This window comes from Patiria miniata, unplaced genomic scaffold, assembly GCF_015706575.1.
Source record: "Patiria miniata isolate m_02_andy unplaced genomic scaffold, ASM1570657v1 HiC_scaffold_23, whole genome shotgun sequence".
In the NCBI taxonomy this organism is placed as follows: Eukaryota; Metazoa; Echinodermata; class Asteroidea; order Valvatida; family Asterinidae; genus Patiria; species Patiria miniata.
In genome coordinates this window covers 4,188,986-4,207,529 of record NW_024037062.1, presented here as the reverse complement: position 1 = coordinate 4,207,529, position 18,544 = coordinate 4,188,986, and the positions used below count along the sequence as shown (strand labels likewise).

Here is an 18,544-nt window from a genome sequence, read left to right as displayed (position 1 = left end):
AATTTTGCAGGAGTAATATTGGAGCATTTTATGAGAAAACACTTGGAATTGTTCAGACCAGTCTCATAGGGTTTGTGCACAGGGTGTCAAGTGATGTCCAGGTATGGAACTCTTTCCAATGCCGGGTGTAATTTTGAACAAATTGCCATGTCTAATGCTGTACCTAACATGTTGCATCATTCCAGTCCATGTAGTACAGTGTGCCCAATTCATTTCAAGTGGTGCCAGTGGAGTACTATATAGCGTGGCTAGAATTCACACCATCAGGGTGACCGTATGGTCAGAGCCAAATTCTGCTAAATGCACATCAAAAACCTGTCAGATTTATCAAAAATCTGCCAAATTCCCAAGAATTACTCGAAATACACTATAAACACTTAAAATCACATGCAGATTGGTACTTTTGCCTTAAAGCTATAGTCCATCATTTGCAGCCATCCAAAAAGTAACTGGCGTAATTATTGTTGAAAAACAAACTTGGTTGAAAGATAGTAAAGGGAACTAAACTCCCTGTGAAAATATTCTTTCTGGGAAGCTGTAATTTCGAAGTAATCAACGAAAGAAGGCCTTTCCAACGGTGCATCTTAAGACCATGGGCGTCGCCAGGATTTTTTCTAGAGGGGGGCAAAACATATTTTTCCCCCCAAAATCCTGTATTTCTCAACATATTCTCGATTGATCACTTTTTAGAGGGGGGCAGGGACATTTTGGCCCCCCCCCCCAACTCATTAAATTTACACCACTATGAATTCGCGCCTCTTTTTCTTTTCTTTTTTTCTTCCTTTTTTTTTATTTTTTTTGCTTTTCCGGGGGGGGGGTGTCAAGCGCCCCCCCTTGCCCCCCCCCCTTGCGATGCCCATGCTTAAGACGCACAGTAGGAAAACTTAAATTAGTAGTTCGTTTTGTTATTCGGCGAAGCGCGCGCAAGCATTGGCACGACGCACGCGCGCGCGCGGTTGCTATAATTTGTCGGATCAGTGCGCAACGTCGCGTATAGATGCATGATTCAGTAACTTTTGATTTGAAATTGAGATCCTAGAATGCTGTTTTTCTCGGAATATACAGCTGAAGCTGAGCTGAAACTTCATCAGGTTAGTTGTTCAGTATCTTTCGTTAGATTTTGAACACTTTTGTTGCTTCAAACGAACAAAATACACAAATTACAAATGATGGACTATATCTTTAAACAAATGTACCATTTTAATGTTTTCCTGTCAAATAACCATTTTTTGCAGAATTCTGCCAGAAATCTGCCAAAAAAATTCATTATGTCAAATTTTCTGTCAAACTCGTTTTTAGCAAAAATTGTGTCAAAGTTAGCCGAAAATCGGCTAAAACGGTCACCGTGCACACCATACCAACGCATAAAGCAACATAAGGCCCTGAGCTGAAGACGGCATCCAATATCATAGAAAAGTGTTTCTCTGTGGATTTCTGTCTCTTCTTTTAATAATGAAGTAAATTTAATTTTGGATTTTTTGTTTTGTCTTTCACTGCTAGGATGTTAAACGATTAACGTCTTGAACCATGATTTGTAGCTTGAACTATGATCCGTATTTTTAAATACAATTTTAATACACTGCCAAACATTATTAAAGTCACTGAACATCATTTCATTTAAAAAAAAAAAAATTGGATCGGATCTCGGAAGCTGCAGGCCAACAAATTCGTGTTCACACAGATTGTTGGTTTGATGACTTAACATTTCTCTCAAGAATTACCATATTATATATACATTGTAATAAACTTTGGCATTTGACCTTATTTTGACCTTTAACCCCATAGCTGTAGGTCAGACGAAGAGGTCACCATAAACATTTGTTAATGTTTGACCAAGGCCAACATGTTGACAGCGCTACTTTTGTTATTTGAGCTTATTTGAAATTTGATGTTATGTCGACCTTGAGCCCATGAGGACCTTTGACCCCAGTTTGGTCATGTGACATGTTGGGGCTGGGCTACTGATACTTTTGACAAAGTTTGGTTGAAATCTGTCAAAATAAGTAGGAGAAACAGACAATGTGAACGTTTGTTACTAACTAACTAACAGAGAGACATGATTTGTTAAACTGCTATCGGCAGCTAATAGAAATGCCACCATTCACAATTCTTTAGTTTGTGTTGTCTTGAACTCAGTCTCATTACGTGTATTAAAGGGGTTCATATGGATCCTTGTATGAAATCCTTGAATGCTCCTCAGAATGCCATTTACCTTTATTTTCAATCTTTCTATTTCCATGACCCCCCCCCCTTTTTATCATAGAGCCATATTAAATAAACATGTAATTGTTCTTGTTTTGTTTTTGTTTTTGGTATAAGTGAAACATTGATGTCATTTGACATAAGCTTTATTGTCACACATCAAGCATACAATTTGTTTGCATGTTTGAGTGTGTGTGTGTCTACATGGTCAACTCTGCTTTTAGTGGTGAGGGGTGGGAGTGGGATGTTTCTTTGTCAGTTTAAAACAAGACAAACTATTACAATGAGCTTTGGTACCTTTTAAGTTTAGAATAATAAATTCAAAATATAGAGAGCCACCAAGCGCAAGCCTTTAAGTTTTTCTAGTTTACATTGACATTCATATACTATCATGCAGTTAATCAGCTGTCCTTTATTCATGTGTGGTATACCACACAAACACAAATGTGTCTGTAAGCATCATGAATAAATTCATTGTCATTCACACAACAAATTCCAAATTATGTCACATACATCTTAGAAAATGTAAAAACTGCAGTGCCTTGGTGCAAAAGAAATACAGTTTTGCTCAATTTAATGGGCTTTTTGTGTGAAATGCTGCTATTTGTCAGAAAACTCCTGGTCTGTTGAATGAGTGCCTAACATGACATCAAAACCAGAGCCCAAGGTGTCAGATGTTGTCTACAGAGTGTGCCAAAAAAAGTGCAACATTCAGAAAACAAAAAATTAAAAATGTTAATGTTTTTTTCTTCAATGAAATGATATATTACATTAAAGCCCGACTATTTCTCAATCCACTCCTTTTTACCTCATTCCATTTAGGTCCCTAGATCCAGAAATACATGCACAATCAATCGACCTATCACAGTAGAATCGCGTCAACGCAGCTTGTGAAGTATTGTCCAATTACATGATATACCGTTCAAATGGACACGGAACGCACAAAATCTGAGACAAACAAAACTCAATGTACAAAAGTTCCATAGGGTTGTCTAAGGGGCGTGGCTAACTCGCAAACGGCGATAGGTCAATTAAGTGAAAGGGTGTAAATTTTACTGGGGCCTCGCTCACCTGGACATGCTGAATCTGGGTTAAGCATTGAATAGGCATTGAAATTGGTGACATCACAGGTGAGAGTAGCCCAAGCAAAATGTACACCTTTTCACTTAATTGATTGTGCAGTCAGTGCGACAGTTCCGCATCATCGACACTTCCAGATCACTTGATTAAATAATTAATTCAAGTGTAGCCAAACTTTTTTTCGAGAATTTTTTTCACCAATTTGAAGGTCAATAATTCTGCAATTGTCGGTAAAAGAAAGTTTGGAAATCGCTTAAACATTACCCACGATCCAGTTCGGCGAAACATCTGCTTGTTTTGTAACTGGCCTGTGAAGGAAGTGCGTAAAGGCAAAAATCTGGTTTCCTGTGGAACGTAGTCAACATTTATTGTTTTTTTCTTCACAATATTTGGTTTTCTTGTAAGGGAAAAACTCAAGTATCACTGAGTAATAATGATTTTGGCATTTGAATTAAATGAATTGCCGTATTCACCGAAAGATTTTTATCCCCGCATGCGACAGTTGTGGATCACCCATGCACACGATGCAGTTTTGTGTGCAGTATAGATGAAGAAGGCGTGACAAACGACGCGCGCGCTGAGCATGCTGTGAGTGATGAATTTGTACATGTACCAGGTAGCACAGCGTGCGGGATCCAGAACTGTCGAAAGTGATCCGGAACTGTCGAAAGTGATCCGGAACTGTCGAAAGTGATCCGCAACTGTCGAAAGTGATCCGCAACTGTCGAAAGTGATCCGCAACTGTCAGGTTCAGTCCTGTACAAAAGCCAGGATTTATTTCCCCTTAAGTTGAGTCTGTGTGGACTTATTTGATTTTAACTTCAATAGGAGGAATTTTACTACGAAATGATGCAACTCGGACACGGAAACCCCGAACATAGACGGGCAGTGACGTAGCCAGCTTTTGATGTCAGGGGGGCAACCGCACTCGCACATCTGCGCCGAAATATAGACATGTGGTTTTCGCTGGACAGTTGGCCTCCGTAAAATTAAAAAGTAGGGGGGGGGGGGGCTGGGCTGGTACCCATCTTCCAAATGGGGGCGATCTTCAAAACTGACCATTATTATGTATACTAGGAAATATATACGCAGATATATATGCATTGTTATGGTTTGGGAGATTGGTTTTATTTTTTAGGTTCATGACAAAACTCTCTAACCATTTATGGAAATAGTTACTGAAGAAAAATCTTTTACAAAAAAGGGGGGGGGGGGCCAACCCTCCTCTGGGACCCAAATGGAATGTGGTAAAAAGGAGTGGATTAAAAAATAGTCATGCTTTAATGTAATATAAAATATCATTGAAGGAAAAAACATTTGACAGTTTTAATTATTTTTTTTCTGAATGTTGCAATTTTTTTGCACACTCTGTATTCTCATAAAGTTCAGAGGCATGAGATTTGTACTTTATGCTTTCATACACATCTATGAAATTCATTTCATGGCCCTTTAAAATGGGTTCTATATGAACTTAACTCAGTTTGAGTGTTTAAATAGATGAAATATTTCTCTACCTAAAATCTTTTTGCTGTATGATAGAAAATTTGCCTTACAATTCTTTAAATTTCCTTCATTCTTTTTACTCGAGGCATTCTTGACTAAATTTGAAAATGATAATTCAGGATCCTTGAAATAGTGTAGAAAAAAAAATTGTAAACAATCCTTCCAAAAGCTAATGTCAATTAAAAGAGCTCATGAAAGTATTTCCACCATCGCATGTGTTAGGATGAAAACAAACAAATACAAGGCTAGATCTTCACAAAATGTGTTGATTATAGACAGAGTGAGTTGAAACTTCTTGATGACTGCTTGAGGTATGCTGCACATCATTGCTGCAAAGCTAAGAACTTTCACCATAACTCCACTTGATGGTTGCTGCAAAGGAACAGAGAAACACAACTACAGTATAGAGCATAGATCATTTGGACACTGTACTTTTTCCTAAAATAACCATGAACTCAGTCTGCAATATCAACCATATATTTCCTATGATACTGTGATTGAACACACATTCCATACTAGCTGGTTGCAAACAAGGTGAGGGGGATTCTAAGGCACAAACACAGTAAGAACAAGTCTCGTAAGATGTACATGTATGCAATGTCCTTACAAGAAAGCAATCAGAGATAAGAGGGGCTAAAAAGGAAAATGGAAAGGAGGTGAAACAAGATAGATTGTATGCATATGTAAAACAGATACATATGAATGCAGTAATGGTCGTTATTTTAAAGAAAAAAATGGAGAGCATGAAGCAGGCAGAGAATTCTACAGTGAATTTACTGCACTGCCCTGTTTCAGAGGTATAAAGCAAGTGCTGGAGCTTGTCTTAGCACAAACTTGGTGAATTGAGAAAACTGCTTTAGTTTTCTGATGTTCATCACTTATTCCTAACAAATTGGTGAAATTAAAAAGCAAATATTAAACTCCTGGCAGCTTCAAAGAAACTAGCATTTATGACTTTATTAGACACAGCTGGTCATGTTTTTTATTGTTCATAACTTGTCACAAGATGAAAGGGTGTTGCAAACTGCCCCCCCCCAAAAAAACGGAAAACAAAATCACCACCACTACCCTCTTATGAGGGTAACACATCAATTTTTCGGGGGAGGATTTGTATCCTCTCCCCCTTTGTAATTGTTTACTGTCCACTAGTGTTCAGCGTTTTGACAAAACTATCATTTGACACATCGTATCAATATGATATTACACATCAAGCACAGACATACATATCAATACAAATCAGTGTATCATTTACAAATAATAACAATCGCAACTCACCAGAGTCTGGGGGCGGATAGAGAAGAACAAGACTTCTAACGCAATGAATGGAATGATTACTGACTACAAAGATTGAAAAACGAAAACAGAAAGAAACTGTCATCAGATCAATACGAGTCAACATTGCCTGGTTTTTTGATGATACACATGAAGTGAGAAACAAAGTTCTATGGGGAGAGGGGCCATCCATAAATGCTGACTTTTTAGACCCCCCTCCCCCATACGCAGTGATTCCAAACCCCCCTCCCCCGTACTCATACACATTTCATGTCGTTTCCCTATATATGTACATTACAAACCATTACGAATGCGCTAGGCTTGCTGGCTAATTGAAGCAGTCTTGTTTTTTGTTTAGTAATATCACGGTCTCTAAATTTTAATGACCTCCATAGACATTGTCGGGCGGTGGCAATCGGAAGATAAATCTAAATGGTGGAGGTGAAGGGAACTGTGTTATTACCGTTTTCAATGTATAAAAGCTGGTCCTGGTAGGTATTAAATACGGGGAAGTACATGAAGTACATTGATTTCATGACAATTTATTTATAGCAAAATATCGCTCTACGTATGTACGCATTGACTTGGGAAACCCCCCCCCCCCCCATGCATGGTGTACACAATGCTAACAACCCCCTCTCCCACCCTCAACCCTCCCCTCCCACCCCCCCCCCCCCCCCCTTCGTTGATGTACTTTATGGATGGCCCCAGAGATCAATTATGTAACAACACATTTTCAAATATTTGAGAAAACAAAATTACTAAAATCTCACCTGACCACCAACACTTTTAAACCAATGAACAACAAGCAATCCACGCATCAGAATCGCCACGAGAACTACAACTAACTCCCTCAGCATCCAAACTTGTCCAGTTTGAGGCGTGGAGGACAAATCCTGTACATCTTGTGCAGCTAATTGTGGTTGTGGTTGTTCTGTTAATGATGTACCTGTATCTGCTGTAGACACTGGCTTGTGTTCAGATGAAGGAATGGGTGGAGAAGTGTTCTGAATACTGCTATTCTGAATCTGGTTTCTGTGAGTAGGATGTGAGGAATGTACAGGGAAACTGCAACTAATGGCACTGGAATTATTGGGACTGGCAGGAGTTGCTGCAACCTGATCACTCCTCTGTGGGTGTGTAGGATTGCTCTCTACAACCTGTTGAGCAGCAGTGTCTGATGATTGCAAACACTCCACATCACCATGTGGATTTGCTTCAGCTTCCTCATGCACCATGTTAGATCTTCCAATGTGTTCCAGAGAGGACGAATGAACCCCTTGTGCATCAATACTCTGGTCAACTGACTCCTTAGTTCTCTCACAGTCTATCTGACATGAACGTTCTGCTTGTGAGTCCTCCAGTGGCAGTGTAGAGATAGCGTTTTCTCCTTCATGTGCATTCTCAGACTGTGCTTGGTCAATTGAGACGAGAGGTGTCGTGGCTGCAGACATTTCTGCATCTTCTTTGGCTTCAACAATGCTCCCTGAAATTATCCAAAAATCCATAAATTGAATATAAAACTTATGGGACAATAAGACAAAGATTATACCTGAATCTGTGGGGCTTTGTTTGAAGAAAAATGTATTTTTCTCTTAGTAATGTATGGAAACTTAAAGCAAACCATTGTGCTGATGCTACATTTAAACAACTTTTTTAACATACATGTATACAGTACATGCAGTTAGGTACAAATGTGCACCTGGTACCATTTATTCGTAAAATGAGTGCATTACATGTATATTGAAGATCAAATTCATTAAATGTGACTGGATCCAACCAACTAGGTCTGAAGTCATTATTTCACACACATGTAAGCCTCGGCCTATAAGTCTAATGTCTTTCCCCCAGAGCGGCTATGTGGCTACTGAGTGGTTGTAACGGAGAGTTGTAACGAGCCACTGAATTGTGAGACTCGATTCAAGTCAAGTCATTTTAAGGAAGTGACTCGAGTCGAGTCGAGTCATTAGGTCAAGAAGGTCAACTCACAGTGTGCTGTCGAGTCGTGTAGGGTCGAGTCTAATTTATGCTCGAGTCAATTCGAGTCACTGATAACACATGGACACTATCTAATAAATAACAGAATGGAAGAAGGAGCTCAAGGCACCAGTGTATTATGAAGATCCAAAGACTTAAGATATGCTGCATGACATCCAACAGACAGATTCTGCTAGACTTTTCTAGCATACATGTAGATCCATGTAACAGTTAACAAGAAGTGAACCTTCGTTTTATTCTCAAGGGCTTAAAAAATCGCCCAAAGCTGAAAGAAAGAAACCAAGAATTGGGAAATTTGTTTAAAGTCTGGTTCTGGGATAGTTAATATTATTTCAAAAGTTGGGTATTTTTTTCAACACGAAACATACAAGTTTGTCGAGTTAGTGTTGGCTGCCATCTTGTTTACGCTAGCCATACTATGCATGCGTGAAGTGTACAGTGCCAATCCAAACAAGATGGCGGCCAACACTAACTCGACAAACTCTTACAAAAAAAACCAACTTTTGAAATAATTTTAAATTTAATTTATATGCTGAAGGTGTTCTTTGTCGCTATTTCTACCACATAAAGCGGGTTTTTTTATGTTCCATAACTTATACAAAATTTGTTGACAGTAGGTTGACGACTGTTGACTGGAAAAAAAAACAGATTTCACCATGAAAAGTGTCGCAATTCTCTAAATAGACCCTTTCATAAAATTGGTCACTGCTCAGTCAATCGTGAATGTAAAGACATGATCCATAAGAGAATATTTCCTTTTGATTGACATGTGCCCTGCTACTGTTCCAATAAGCATTGATATCTAGGTTTCGGTGTTTTTTTATCCACCCTGTATATTCAAAATTACAGCAATTTTTTAGGTTTTAAAGTACCTTTGTACAATCTATGACGGGTGAACATGCAATTTTTAGAGGAAAATACCAACCGAAAATTGTACAAAAATGTATATAAAAACTCAGTAGATAGTCATTTTTCTGAAATTACGCCATTTTTACTGGGCAATAACTTTAGAAATTAATGCATTCTTTATTTTATTTTATGCAGAACTGAAAGATTCTACTGGGTTTTTGTCATAAGTTTCACAGTCACTGGTTACACATTTTGTGAGATACAGGACCACAAAATCAGAATTTGGGGGAAAATGTGAGTCCTAATTATGCAAATTTGACCTAATTTATATGCAAAATTGCCATAACTTGAAATGTGCATGAGATCCAGGCCTGAAATTTGGCTGGTGTCTTCCTCTAGTGATAAACAATTCAACCACAGATATTTATTTAAAACTGGCTTATATTGTTACTAATTATGCATGTAAATGTATGCAAATTGAACATTAATGCCCTAATTAAGATTCAAAACTGTCATAACTTGAAGCTAAACAATTGTTTTAAACCACCAAATTTGGGCAGTATTTTTATGTGAACATATGCAGCAATGTACTCTTGGCATTACACTGATTAAGTATGTGTGAATATATGCAAATTAATTACTTCTAGCTTATTAATAAACAAAAGCATTTTGTACACAACCAACTGACCAAGAGCCCAATTTGAAAGCAAAAACTAAACTGTGCACTTAAGTGTATGAAATCAGCTTGCAATCCATTAATTGCGAGTAGTATTTGTTTTAATGATTGATAAGTTAATTAGAAACTCATTTTAGATTACACTAAAAATGAAAAAACGATCAAAATTATTATGAAAGACTGTCGTTGCCCTTCCAATTCCTAGCCTCCATGCCCCTACAGCACGGCGCGGTGCTATAAAACGATCCACATGGACAGCAGCCCAGAGAGCTTGACATTCACCACGATTATGAACATGATATCTGCATTTAAACTGCTGTATTCTTGTCATTTAATGTGTACAGAGAGCGAATTTTCTTGAACTGAAAATTGCAATTTTCAGACATTTAACCCATTGATTTTAAGCCAAAATTTCATTTTTGCCCATACTGTATGGTTTAAACACTGGTATTGTCAATTTGAATGTGTTTTGGAGGTGTTGACGCTGTGTTGACGCTTCTACGTGTGTTGACGCTGTGTTGACTATGACCGATCAAAACTAACATTAATCGTAGTCCGAGTAACTACATGTAGGACTCTACAAATCGCCTTTTCTAACATTTGGACATGGTCGGGCGATAGTAGAGTCCTCGGTACAGGATTTTTGCATAATCCGTATGCGCGTTCTGGAATTATGTGACATTTCTGCTTGTTTTGGGGAAAGGCATTTTTGGTAGGTTATAAAATCTCCCCCCCCCCCTTCAAAAAATGACTAACGCGCATACATCACTGAAAAGATGAGGTCTTCCTCTTTAAGTTGGTACCTGATTAATCAATCTACGATGGGGTTATCCGGGTAAAAATGGCATTTTATAGCATGATGAGGACAAGTTCCAGGTTGGCATCGCGCCGTGCGCTGCGGTCCCATATTCAACTCGCTGTCACAAAGTTATGTGAAGTTTTTACGAAATATAATTTGCACACAAGACAAAGGTATGAAAATGTTTATTGTACACAAGTTTCAGCCATTCAATGATTTATGACACCTAAAACTTACAACGGAAATTACAGTACTTTGAAAACAGCCCACGACCCAGAGAATCAGCGTTGTCTAGGCCGTGCGTGGGTACTCCTAGAACTATGCCTCATAGACACAGAACCCCGCAAAATTGTTTGCAGCACAAAACATTAATTAAGTACAAAAACGTCCATCAAAACACAGACATTTCCCACAGAACCACTGCACAGTTTGCCCCTAAACTCCGTACTATACCTCATGACATACTCACGTTATGTGCGCAGAACAAACATCGCTGGATTCTATCGTTTTTTTGGCCAAAATGATGAAAAATATGCCCTTTCCGCACTGAGCCAACCTGACACTTGAAACGTGCATGCATTATGATCAATCGATGATTTTCGGTTCGCTCTGAGTGCGCCGCGGGGGGTACGGTACAAGCGAAAATAGTATGCGCATGCGTACAAGTGCAAGTACCGTACCCCCCGCGGCGCGTTCCGAGCGAATAGAAAATCATCGATGGATCATAATACGTGCACGTTTCAAGTGTCAGGTTGGCTCAGTGCGGAAAGGGCATATTTTTCACGCGGAGCATCATACATGTAGTTCTAGGAGTAGTGCGTGGGGGCCGTTCGGCGGGCCTAAATACCGCATTACCGTAGTCCGAGTAACTAGGACTATACGGATTGCTTTTTTAACATTTGGACATGGTCGGGCGATAGTAGAGTCGGAGATTGATGGCCCTATTGCGGTTAGTACTAATTTTTTTGGACTATTTTCACTCGCACCCCCAATCAAAATCTTCAGATTTTACCCCCAAAACAGTCTTCAAACTACCTTATGCGCCCCTGTAGGCTTCAGTGGGAATTGGAAATACAAATGGTGGTGGTTGGAGAAGAAAAGAGAAATTTCACCTTCAATTCGGAAACCAAGCCTCGCCGAGCTGTCGTGCCGGTAACCTCCATCTTGAATGTTGTTGTTGTGTACGATTCATTCAAATTGTGAGGTCAAACTGATGACGTGCAATGCGCCGGCCAAGCGCTAGCCTTTAGTCAAGTCCCACGCGCCTATACCCGGACCATCCGGACACGTAACGCACCCTTGATGCTGGCACGTAAAAAGACTAGCACGAGCGGCAAAGCCGCGAGGGCCTTTAACTATCTCGTGGAACTAATCACTTATTCATTTATTCACGTAATATAAATCAAGCAATATAAACCAATCATCTAACGGTGGTTTGCGGTTACCAGCAACAGCATGCACGCCATGGCTGTCTGGCGCCAGACGACGGCTGCATGATTTACGTTAGTAATTCTGCGTTTTCATTGGTCAATTCACAACGGGTAATGCATTATGCATGTCTACCAAATCGGTAGACAAATGTAAAGAAAAACATAAACGTTCTCCACGAGATGGTAAAGGCCCTCGCGGCTTCGCCGCTCGTCCTAGTCTTTTTACGTGTCAACATCCGGGGTGCGTCACGTGTCCGGGTAAGCGCGTGGGACTTGACTAAAGGCTAGCCAAGCGCACGCCCGTATTCACAGTCAGGCATATTGTGTGTGCACGCGTACACACAATTTCCTGAACAGCACAGCCTGCACATATCGCATACACGGCTATGGAATATGTGCAGGCTGCGCTGTTCAGGAAACAGTTGCCGGTGTACGCGTGCACACACGATATGCCCGACTGTGAATGCAGGCGTGCGCTTGGCCGGCGTGTCGTACGTCATCAGTTTGACCTCACAATTTGAATCAATCGTACACAACAACAACATTCAAGACGGGCACGACAGCCCGGCGAGGCTCAGTTTCCGAATTGAAGGTGAAATTTCTCTTTTCTTCTCTAAGTCTAAGGTATGTGAACCTAACCACCACCATTTGTATTTCCAATTCCCACTGAAGCCTACAGGGGCGCATAATGTAGTTTGAAGACCGTTTTGGGCATGTTGGGGGTAAAATCTGAAGATTTTGATTGGGGGTACGAGTGAAAATGGTCCAAAAAAATTAGTACTAACCGCAATAGGGCCATCGATCTCGGACTCTACTATCGCCGGGTCGCACTAAAAAGCGTCAACACAGCGTCAACACAGCGTCAACACATGACAGAAGCGTCAACACACCGTCAACACATCCAAAACACATTCTGAATCAAAAAAAGGTATATAATTGTAAAGCATTGAATAAAAGAGAATTTCCATTGGATTGAGTTTCCATTTTGTTGTTAAAAATATAGTATTTTCACGCGAAAAAAATGACCTTTAACTTAATGCACGGCCGTTGTCCGCCATTTTGACTTCGCACAAAGCTTGGACTACACCATTTCAATAGGGGTGTGTAGGTAATGACATTATTGTACAACGCTATCACCCTTAAGCATAATGGTATGGTCCGCGCTGCAACTGAGGCAACATGGCAGCCGATCGGAGCGGCACGGAGAGCCAATTTTCTTGAACTGAAAATCGCAATTTTCAGACGTTTAACCTATTGATTTTAGGCCAAAAAAAATAAATATTCGGTCTCTGGTCAGACCAAAGTTCCGGAATTGACACGGGGACGCGGCTTTTTGGGGGTTTTTTTGGCTTTTTTTTTTTTTCTTCAAGCTTGGATTGTACAGACAAGGTGGGGTACTATTTTGCTACTTGGTGTCCTCATGTACATGTACATTGGTGTCCTCCATAATTTGTCTTGGTGCTCTCGATCATTTGCCTTGGTGCAATTTCCACTTCCGTGCTCTTTGGTAAAAAAAAATGAGGAGGTGCGGCAACAGAGGGCGCTGTTGGAGCTACCGCGGAACATTTTGGAAAAAAAAAAGATTGACGCGCATGATTAAAATCGACGCGCGCGCTGACCAGAGACCAACTTATTTTTTTTTTTGGCCTTAAGTTAAAATCTTGTTTCTGTCCATACTGTATGGGTTACATACTGCTTGTGTCAATTTTAATGCATTTTGGATGTGTTGACGCTGTGTTGACGCTGTGTTGACACTTTGGAGTGTGTTGACGCTGTGTTGACGTTTTTAGTATGACCGCTATCGCCCGACCATGTCCAAATGTTAAAAAAGCAATCCGTAGTCATAGAGTCCTAGTTAATAGGCCTACTCGGACTACCATTACCGGTGCTTATAGTTAGGCAGTGGATATTTTGCCGGAGACGGCAAACCTTCAGTAAACGTTAGTTTGCCGGATATGCACTGAACATGCGCAGTTACTGTTTTTTTGTACTTACACATTTTCCGGTGACAAATTTTAGTCTGGCTACATGCCAATATTATCGTTGTAACTTTGTATTTACAAGATGGGAATCGGACCATTTTATAATTTCGGACTTTATTTCCCTTAAAAAAAAATCCTCCAGAGCCACAAATCTGAAAAAGAAAAAGTAATAGGCCTACTCTGCAATAAAATGTTTGAGACATATTAAAATAATAAAAGAAGAATATTCTTATTTATTTGGGGATGGGAAAAAAAACCTTAAAATTATGGCGGGGATCAGGAATCGAACCCGGTACATCCTACTCCTAGAACTATGAGGCTCCGCGTGAGCGGAGCCTCATAGATCAAGAAGCCCGCAAAATTGCCTGCAGCACAAAACACTAATAAAGTACAAAAACGTCCATCAAAATGCAGCCATTTTACACAGAACCGCTGCACAGTTTGCCCCTATACTCCGTACTTTATCTCTTGACATACTCACGTATCTTGTGCGGAACTAACATAGGTGGATTCTGTCGGTTTTTAGGCCAAAATGATGAAAAATATGCCCTTTCTGCATTGAGCCAACCTGACACTTGAAACGTGCACGCATTATGATCGAGCGATGATTTTCGGTTCGCTCGGAGCGCGCCGCGGGGGGTACGGTACATGCACTTGTACGCATGCACATCATTTCGCTTGTACCGTACCCCCCGCGGCGCGCTCCGAGCGAACCGAAAATCATCGCTCGATCATATGCGTGCACGTTTCAAGTGTCAGGTTGGCTCAGTGCGGAAAGGGCATATTTTTCATCATTTTGGCCTAAAAACCAACAGAATCCACCCATGTTAGTTCCGCACAAGATACGTGAGTATGTCAAGAGATAAAGTACGGAGTATAGGGGCAAACTGTGCAGCGGTTCTGTGTGAAATGGCTGCTGCATTTTGATGGACGTTTTTGTACTTTATTAGTGTTTTGTGCTGCAGGCAATTTTGCGGGCTTCTTGATCTATGAGGCTCCGCTCACGCGGAGCCTCATAGTTCTAGGAGTAGGTACATCCCACTTACTAGAGCTATTGCTTAACCACTGCACCGATTGTGCTACACAATATTGGTGGGAATTTAATACGTTATAATTCAGCCCTATCTTAAAGAGTACAGCGCCCTCTGTTGATATGGATTACCGCCGGCAAACCTTTAGTAAACGTTAGTTTGCCGGCGTTACCTCCGGCAAAATATCCACTATTTATAGTTTATACAGCGCAGTTCCAAATTAATGATCAATGCGCTTTAACAAACAAAAACAAAGAAAAATAAACAGATTCATTTTGAAAGAGTTACTCCCTACCTTGTTGTTTTTCATTTAATTGCTTTATCTTCTGGAACCGTTCTTCCGAACTCTGCAACAGTTTTTGCCTTCTGGACTCCCGCCTAGCTGAAATGTCGGCCATTTTTGGTACTTATTCAATTGAGGGCGCTATATAACAGTTAGCTCATGTTTTTACGTGGAATTTTATGTACAAATATAAATATACTAGCGGGATGCCGCGCTTCGCGCGGCACCCGCTAGATGGGTGGAGTTGACTGTTTCGTAATAATTACTGTATACAATGAAATCTCGATAATTTAAACTCTAATAACACTAAACAACTGTTAAGTCAAATAAAGAATCAGACTCTCTGCTGCACGCGAGCCTATTTGGACTTGCATTCAGTCTCGCCTAAGTTGTATTTGCGTTTAGCAACGTGCGCGCACATAACGTTTCCTGCGGAGATTGTGCGAGGGTCCAGGACATATTTTCAATATAGGGGAAGGGGCTAGCTAGGGTGAAGGGTGCTAGTTGGAACGCCCATCAAGTTGGAAAACCCGTCAACCATGTCACCAATATTTCCGGGGATGGGGAGAAATATTTCCAGGGATGGGGAGAAATGGTTTTTGTTATAGAGGGGAGATGGTGATATTGAAATCGCTGATATTGTGGAGGTTTATGTTTGTGCTGGGATTCATACCGTTTAAATGTTGTTTTAAATTGCGCGCCGATTAGGAAGGTCTTGCTGTCAACGGTTGAATGAAATTAAGTATTTATTGCCCACCGATTGTCTCATGCGATGTCTCATTATATAAAGCTCATAAATAATGTTGTGCTAGAATATTGTCCAGTCAATTTGAACATTGATTTTTCAAGGTGCCAAACCATTAAGGACGTAAACACCAACTGTACAATTAGGTAATTTAGATGAAACGCGGTTTGATCTTGGCCTATACAACGTCGTATCCATCGTTCTCACTACAGAGGAGAGGAGGGGGCAGCCAGTGGGGGTGGGGGTTGGATATTGTGTGGGCGTCGCCAGGATTTTTTCTAGAGGGGGGCAAAACATGTTTTTGCCCCAAAAATGCCTGTTTTTCTCAACACATTCTCGATTTATCAGTTTTAGAGGGGGGGGGCAGGGACATTTTGCCCCCCCCCACCCCATTAAATTCACACCACTATGACTTGGCGCCTCTTTTTATTTTTTTTTGCTTTTCGGTGGGGGGGGGGGGGGGGGGGGGGGGGGGGGGGGGGGGGGGGGGGGGGGGGAGGACCCCCCCCCCCCCCCCCCCCCCCTCGCGACGCCCATGCCTATTTATGTTACACCTGTGAATTGTCACTTATATTTCCGGGGAAGTGGGCAACAATTTATATTTGTTATGGTGAAGGGGGTGTTTATTATGTATTAAGTAGAAGTTAATGTCATTATAGCAGTTGGTGTTTTTATTATGGTGATGGGGTTGTACAGCAAAGTATTGTAACACATTTATTTGCAAAAGAGAGTAAAACTAAAAGAAAGGACATATTGGAGCACTTCATAATTATGTCAATCACCACATGTTAAATGTATTTATTACAAAACTGTGAAAATGAAATCAGGTATACACGATTTTTTTTAGTAATAATGTATTTGCATTCATTACTGTACAGGGTAGTACTTCGACAAAACTCAGGGGATATAATTGTAGTCAGTTTTCGGAGCAATTTTCTCAAGGGACGGCGGTCCAGGCTTGTTTACCATAGGCACAAACATTCCATGAAAGACTTTCAAGCAAGACGGCCAAAGGTTATTGTGCAATTGCAGTTTTTTGTGTTAAAAGCTGTAATCATAAATAATGACAGTGGCATTGTAAGTTACAGGACAACATTTTTTTAATGAGTGTTGGTGAAAACTCATGAGAAATGGAGGGGTATGCGAGTATGAATATTTTGTTGTGAAATTTAAAGAGTGATTATGTAATTTGGTAATCAAAGACATTGTTTTGTTATCAAATAAGTTTGCCAGGATCGACACAGTCTGCTTGGCCAGTAATTATCGGGTAATCATTCCATCATTATTCTTGGGTACAACTAAGCCAAGGATATAATTTTTAAAAAGGATGGATATAAAACAGCAGAAAAGAGTGAATTTTTTTTGCACTATTTCATGACTTCTAAAAATAAAATTATGGCTAGAAGGAAAATGTGTTTTGAATGGGTAAAGAGAAAAGGCAGGAATCTTGCAGTTGAACTGGAAAGAATAGGTGTGTCACGTCTTGGTCTTGAGACTGGGTTGAGATTCTTGCTTTGGGAAGTGGTTGAAGCAGCACTGGAGCATGCTTGGAGCATGGTTGGAGCTGGTCATGTGATGTGGGTGTCATCGGGAGTCCTTTGTAAAGGAGTTAGAAAGAAAAGAATAACGACTAAGGTGAAGAAAACTTGAAAAAAAATACATCGGCTAACAATAGCTACAAATAAATTAGAGAGGTGTTGCAATACCCCTTTATGCGGAATGCACTACTGAAGTACTAACCAAACATGCCAAACAACGAAACATGTCTTATATGTTGTAGTTTTGTGAACCCCCCCCCCCCCCCCACACACTTATGATTTTATCTCAGCAGAACAGCAGAGACACTGAACAGTCATCAATGTATTAGTTTCCTCTTTATCCTGCTTGGGTTCATGTCCGTTGTCGAGTCATTTGATTTTCTGCCAGAGTGTATTCTCTAAGATCCACTATTCTAACTGTGTTGGTTTCAGGTTTTAGTCTTTGCCTGTATTTTTTGGTTTTTGGCCCGAGGTTTGAACTTGATCACGTCTTTAATTTTGATTTGACTTTTGTTTTTATTAAGTTGGTTATTGGTCTTTAATTTGCAGTAAATTAATTTTGTTTTGCCTATGAGTATGAAAGTCATTTCTTTAAAGGAAGTTTTTAGTATGATTTGCCGTGTTCTAAGATTACCACAAAGATTTAGTTTGCATCATTTGTATGGAATGAATGTACATGTACATTTCATGGCCTACATACAAATGGAGCAGTTTTTTTTCTAGCTAGTAGTAGGCCTAGGCCTAAAACAAACTAAAGCAAAATCCAAAAATAAACTACAAACAAAGCCCAGTTGTGAAATCAAAAGTTGACAAAGTTCTACAAACATGTTCGGGTACATGTTCCAAGTGAGGCCTGTACTGTAGTTACGAAGGTCATGCAGTAAATTGGCCACACTAAGCCTAGCTAAGTAAACCCACGGCCGCGGCCAAACTCTCGATGTCCGAGGCCTCCCCCCTCATGGTACAACCCTCCCCGTACTACCCTCCCCGTACTACCCTCCCCGTACCACCAGACTACGCCATCATTGGACACTCACAAACTCACACTTTTCACAAACAACAATGCTTCTCATTGCCAGTGGCGTTCGAAAGAATACCACTTTTCACAAATAACAATACATATCATAAATGAGACTTACCGTTCAAAGAGAAAACT

At 40.3% G+C, this 18,544-nt stretch overlaps 1 protein-coding gene across 1 annotated transcript; it reads right to left on the bottom strand.

Moving 5' to 3' along the window:
* Positions 1–1,385: 1,385 nt before the first annotated feature.
* LOC119731198 lies at positions 1,386–15,295 on the bottom strand. The gene is made up of 4 exons (XM_038204271.1): positions 15,118–15,295; positions 6,831–7,543; positions 6,061–6,123; positions 1,386–5,157 (listed from the first exon to the last, which is right to left on the bottom strand). Exons 1-4 carry the CDS (start codon positions 15,218–15,220, stop codon positions 4,975–4,977), a joined length of 1,062 nt encoding a protein of 353 aa, XP_038060199.1. The 5' UTR covers positions 15,221–15,295; the 3' UTR covers positions 1,386–4,974.
* Between the last annotated feature and the right edge of the window lie 3,249 nt (positions 15,296–18,544).

Bases quoted from the DNA above. Each gene is read 5' to 3' on its own strand.
- LOC119731198 (XM_038204271.1), bottom strand. From the start codon at position 15,220: ATGGCCGACATTTCAGCTAGGCGGGAGTCCAGAAGGCAAAAACTGTTG. The intron at 6,124-6,830 runs GTGAGATTTTAG...CAATCTTTGTAG, and splicing joins TTAAAAGTGTTGGTGGTCAG to TCAGTAATCATTCCATTCAT. The intron at 5,158-6,060 runs GTGAGTTGCGAT...GTTCCTTTGCAG, and splicing joins CTATCCGCCCCCAGACTCTG to CAACCATCAAGTGGAGTTAT.